This window comes from Anoplophora glabripennis, unplaced genomic scaffold (assembly GCF_000390285.2).
Source record: "Anoplophora glabripennis isolate ALB-LARVAE unplaced genomic scaffold, Agla_2.0 scaffold469, whole genome shotgun sequence".
Classification (NCBI taxonomy): domain Eukaryota; kingdom Metazoa; phylum Arthropoda; class Insecta; order Coleoptera; family Cerambycidae; genus Anoplophora; species Anoplophora glabripennis.
In genome coordinates, this window is record NW_019416551.1 from 412738 (window position 1) to 418737 (window position 6000).

Here is a 6000-nt window from a genome sequence, read left to right on the forward strand (position 1 = left end):
AGTAATGCTTGTCTTGTGTCTATCTTTGTTTCTTACACCAATGACTTCATCCATCCCCAACCAAAATAATCGAGTGGGTTTAGGTCTGGAGACCTGGCTGGCCAATTTATTGAACCCTCCCCTCCCCTTACTAATCCAGCATCCAGGAAAATGATTGTACCTGAAGAGTAAAGTGGGGAGGGGCCCCATCATGTTGAAGTACATATAATCGTTGTCAAACATTTACAGGAACTTCCTCTAAAATTCCTGTAAGATGCCCATTTAACGCAACACACTAATTATGCCACACCAAATATTGATGCTGAATCGATGCTGAAAATTGTGTTTAAACGTTGCATGAGGGTTTTCTACTGACCATTGTGAAAATTATTTATACCATCACGAGTGAATTGAGCCTCATCAGTGAATAAAATGTACTCATTTATTGTAGGATTTTAACTAATCCATTTACAAAATTGTAACCTTTGAACATGATCGTCATCTTCAAGATGTTGAATGGGCTGGATATGGAAAGGCTTTAAACTATTTTTCTTAAGTATATTAAAAGCGACTTTCTGTGTATTCGCAGAAGTTTGCAATCCTCCTCATACTTTCCCTCAGGTTTTCTTCAAACTTATTGAGAATATTCTCTTCGGTTCGTATGACAAGATTTTCTCTTTCACTAAAAATCCTTGCGCTCGGAAAAACTGAACTCTGGTGAACAATATTTGGAAAACTTTTCTATTAGGGACCCTCCAGTTAGGAAATCGCCGTCGATATTCATAAACTGCGTGGACTGGATTTCCATTACAAAACCCATAAACAAAAATTATATCCGCATATTCCCCATGGGTGAATATTTGGGGCATTTTAGGAATCCGTAACTAAATCAGTTAATGTCCAAACTGACTGATTATAATCTGACAATTAATTTGACTGGCGGCTAAACATAGAATTGATATCCTCAATTGCAAATGCGTTTTTTGCACTGTTATATGTGACTGATTTGTTAAAAAAGAAACAGGCCTAACTTTTGGAAGAAAGTTCATTGTATAAAAAAATAAATACTTAGTTATTTCAACAATAGTTTACATTCAGACTATAATTTATGGGTTTATTTTTGTTATTTTGACCCTCTGAAGCTACAGTACTTCCCGTTCCTCCAGAATCACCCTGTATATTACCAAACGTTTAAGAGTATCAAATTTATAGCAATCTTTTGATGCAATCAAAGTATAACATAGTATTTCTATGACAATAATACCACATTTAAAATTTAGCACTGTAAATTGGCATATTTTCAAGTTTGTGATTGGTTGTACTTTGCTATGTAGTGCTATTACTGATTTCTCCTGTTATTGTTTTTGCTTTTTGCACTTGTATGGCCACAATCCTCTTTACAATGGATGATGTAGAAAGAATAATAATGTAGTGAAGAGTCCTTCAATAGCTTTTATTCTGTATCTGAAAAGAAACAATTAAGCCAAACTTAAAACCCTTAATAAATTAATTTACACATATTGTTTTCTCAGATCATACAACATAGACCTATACAATTTTTTTAAGAAAAAAAACATCAAAAATGGTGCTTATACCCTTCGACACATCCATGGTTCATTCAAACTAAAACAATTTGATCTAAATCATTTATTTTCACTAGTCTTGATGGTTTATCCCTTTCTGGACACTCTGCATAGTCACATAAACATTAGACAACAGAGTTCGTCTAATTATTGACACTGCCATACAATGTTAGGGTAGCAGATCTAAGAACATATACTACAAAAAGATGGTTTGTTACATAAACTATCATGATAAATAATGATAATAAAGGTAACAAATGCATTAAATATAATAATGATAAATGCGTAATTTGTAAAATCTGAAAGTGCGCTTAGCAATGTCCTCTGGACCCTCACAGCACAAGAGACAAAATTTGTGGATCATCCACTTAGTACATGATGTTTATCAGCAAGTACAGGAGTAAGTAAATCTTCCATTTGCAGAATACTCCAAAAGAAAAATTTCATTTCATGCCGATTCAAAATTTGTTAATCACGGATCTTCCCGTACGGTTAGAATTTACAGAATTTCTTCATAATAAACAAAACAAAAGTCACGATTTTTTAGAAACATCCTCTCATCAGACGAGGAGGATTCACTTGAAGAAATTCGCAGTACTGAGATGTCGAAAATCTGAACTTTGGGAGTCACACTTTCAATACGAATTTAAAATTCATTTGTGGTGTGGGATCATACAAGGTCTCTTGCTGGATCCATATGAATTACCATCAACTGTAATTGGTAATTCTTATTTGAATTTCCTGTGACCTGAACTCTTTGATGAAATATAAACTTGGCCTTTAGACACCAGACAGAACACGTGGTTCACGCAGGACAAGGCGCCATCTCGCTATTCCCGCGAAGTGTGCACTTATTTAACTGAGCAATTTTCTCATTAATAGTGTGGGAATCTGCAGTAAAATCTGCAAAGTACCACATAAAGACAGTTATTGATAATCGTCGATTGACGTTTGAAGAGTTTAATATTGTCGTCGCCCAGGTTGAATCATGTTTAAATTTGCGTCCTTTTACTCCCGTAACTGAGGATCCTGACGATTTGAACATTATTACCCCAAGTCATTTTCTAATTGGTACGTCATTATGCGCCTTACCCCAAGAAGACCTAAAGTCCTACAATCCAAACAAAATAAAATGGTTTCATCTAATGACTCAAATTGTGCAAGATTTTTGGACAAAATGGTCTAAGGAGTACTTAAGTCAACTGCAGCAGCACAGCAAGTGGCATACTTCAAAAGAGCCGATCAAAGATGGTGCTATGGTAGTGATCAAAGACGAAAATTTACCACCACCTAAGTGCCAGCTAGAGTGATGGAGTTACATTTTGGAAGTAAGTAATATGTGCCGTGTTGTATCAATGAAAACAGCTAAAGCTGTGTTCAAAAGAGCCTTGACTCAATTATGTGAACTGCCTAATGATTAAAAATTGAATTGATATTACGCTGATATGTTTAGTACATAGTTTAGTATTTCTATATTTCTACTTGATTGTTGTTCATGGGTTTATGTATACAAGTATGTTGAAAGACAGGCTTTCAAGGCTGGCGGTATGGTCAAGACGTAGCAGCTTTGTTTTTCGTGTTTTTGTTCGAGTTGTTGTTTACTGTCATATTGACATCAATACATTTTTTCGAGTCCGATCTCAATAAAGAAGGATCCACGAACTGTGGCTCCTGCAAGCCTGTCAGATTACAGATAAAAAATACAGTCCACAAATAAAAAGAGTCTTTCATTAACAATACAGATAGAATGAAAGAGGTAGTGAATATCGATGGCCACCTAGCTCGTAACCCTGATTTAAATTCTTAAGATTATTACTTGTGGGACCATTTGAAAAAATTTTTTTATCCTCACCCAATTAATAATTGATAAGCATTATGGGGCCAGATACTGAATGCCTTACAGTTTATTAGAAATGAAGAACATATTTTTAAAAGCCCAAATCTTTAACAAAAAGTATTAAAAAATGTATGGAAGTAGATGGAAGCCATTTTGAAAATTTAATAAAATAATTCACAGATATAACAGCTTTGTTCGTAAACCTTACACTGCTGCACTAGTGTAGTAATACGTTGTTCGTTTATTGCAGTGTAGCCAAGTNAAAAATACAGTCCACAAATAAAAAGAGTCTTTCATTAACAATACAGATAGAATGAAAGAGGTAGTGAATATCGATGGCCACCTAGCTCGTAACCCTGATTTAAATTCTTAAGATTATTACTTGTGGGACCATTTGAAAAAATTTTTTTATCCTCACCCAATTAATAATTGATAAGCATTATGGGGCCAGATACTGAATGCCTTACAGTTTATTAGAAATGAAGAACATATTTTTAAAAGCCCAAATCTTTAACAAAAAGTATTAAAAAATGTATGGAAGTAGATGGAAGCCATTTTGAAAATTTAATAAAATAATTCACAGATATAATGTATGTACTGTTCAGTTATGTTTATGTTTACAGTTTTGCTCTTGGTAAAATAAAAATTATATTACATTCAATTTTGTTACTTTCTAACTTTCTTGTCATACAGTGAACTTTTAAATGCAAATATCTCGAAAGCAAGCAACATTAAGAAGGTACATCTTTCTGATACAAAAGTGATGGAAAAAGAGATAGATATTGCCATCAGAAAATAAGATACAGTGTGTAGCACAAATTGTGTAAAATGTAAAATTTCAAAGAGGCGAAGTAGGTAAGTACGTGGCATCCTATAAAATGTATGGCCAAAATTATGAGAAAATTTGAATTTCTCATGTTAAAAAACACTATGATTCCAAATTTCGTTTAAATAAATGAATTACCTCAATGGTTATTTAAAAAAATTGAAAATAAAATATTAATTTTTACATCCTGTAACTTACTTACTGTCAACTGGACCAAGGTAAGTTTTATCAAATCACGTTACAGATCACCTATTACTTATGTTAATTACTTTCCTCATCGAATAATTTAACTTGCTTTACTTTTTCCAATCATTGTTCTAGAAAATACTGTATACTAACCCAATCCAGGTGGCCCACACAATAAAGCAACCTTATGTTCAGGTCTGCCATGTTCGTCCAACTTTGTATTGAGTTCCTGCCTTTTAAAAAATGGTTTCTTGTTACCATCGTTGGGTTTCATTGGCTTAATTTTCGGTTTTCTATTAAAAACTGCCTTATCCCAAAGCTTCATCCAACGCAACATTATTCTATTTGTGCTTTCATCACTTAAAAGTTCTAAGTATTTTCTTGGTTTGTATAGGTCAGCCCACAATTGTTTATTTTCATCAATTTGTTGGATAATTGATAGCTCATTATCTACTTCTAGTGTTTTTGACGAATCCATCTGCACATTTATCTGGAAATTGAAATAATGTTATAACTACTTTTATATAATTCATAAAGAAAGCACAAACCAAGTTGCAAGCCTCATTCCATATTTCTTTAAAACCATCCCCCATAACTCCATGAAAAGAAATTTCTTTCACAATTCTGTCCGTATCTTCTTTTTCAAAGTCTTCAGAGTGAAATCTTACATAAATCCTCTCTTTATCCTGTCTAGTAATAGTAATAAATGGATATTTGGGTACACTGTATGATAAATTACGTTTGTCTCTCTCTATACTAGAAGCAGAATAATCTTTTTTAGTGGTTATACAGTGTTTTTCTTTTGATAATTTTCTTAGCTCTAATATATGGTCTATTAATGCAAGATCTTCTGAATGTGCATCAGATTTTTGTTTCTTTACGTTAGGATGATCGTCAAATATTATGTCATCTTCAATATCATCAATATCACCAAACAACTCATCTACAGTTCGTTTTTTACTATTTGACTGTTGTGATGGAAAAATTGATCCCTCTGTTTGAGTATCAAAAAATAAATCGTTAACGGAACTTAAAGGTTGAATATCATTAGAACTTTCACTAGGAGGATTCTCATTGACTTGAGATGTTGAAGGTGTGCTAAAATCTAAACTTTTTCTGCTTTTAGGTGGTGGCTGATAGAGTTCTAAAAATGAAAATATATTCATATATACCTAACCCCAGTTTTTTATGGAATATTACCTTCATCATGTTCTTTCATTAAATCGAACTCATCTCCGTACAATAATTCAAATTCTTCTTCAGGATCTAGATAATCACCCATTTTTTTTTAAACTAGTCACTTAAATAGATATAAATATTGACGCAATACAATTAAGGTTAAGAATTTGATGTTTTCGAATTCCCGCCAAAACGCCAAAACAAGAAAAATTAACACTGAACAACTGAACACATAGAGTGAAGTCTATAATGTCGTATTCCACCCTTCGAGCGAGCTTCAGGATTTCAGTACACCCCGTATATTCATAGAAGTCATAATCTTGTACCTACGGATATGCCGGAGACCGCTGAATTGAAAAGGAGGCGAAACATTCATATTCACCTGCCTTTCCAATTCAAACCAAAAACCC

At 33.3% G+C, this 6000-nt stretch overlaps 1 protein-coding gene across 1 annotated transcript in view; it reads right to left on the reverse strand.

Moving 5' to 3' along the window:
- The window catches only part of LOC108910047 (chromosome transmission fidelity protein 18 homolog), a 272160-nt gene extending 266166 nt beyond the window's left edge, over positions 1 to 5994 (reverse strand). Inside the window, exons 1-3 of the mRNA XM_018714543.2 lie at positions 5612 to 5994; positions 4960 to 5555; positions 4565 to 4901 (exon numbers count right to left, since the gene is read on the reverse strand). Of these exons, the coding sequence (XP_018570059.1) occupies positions 4565 to 4901; positions 4960 to 5555; positions 5612 to 5693 (1015 nt within the window). The 5' untranslated portion in view covers positions 5694 to 5994. The remainder of the gene's footprint in view (positions 1 to 4564; positions 4902 to 4959; positions 5556 to 5611) is intronic.
- Between the last annotated feature and the right edge of the window lie 6 nt (positions 5995 to 6000).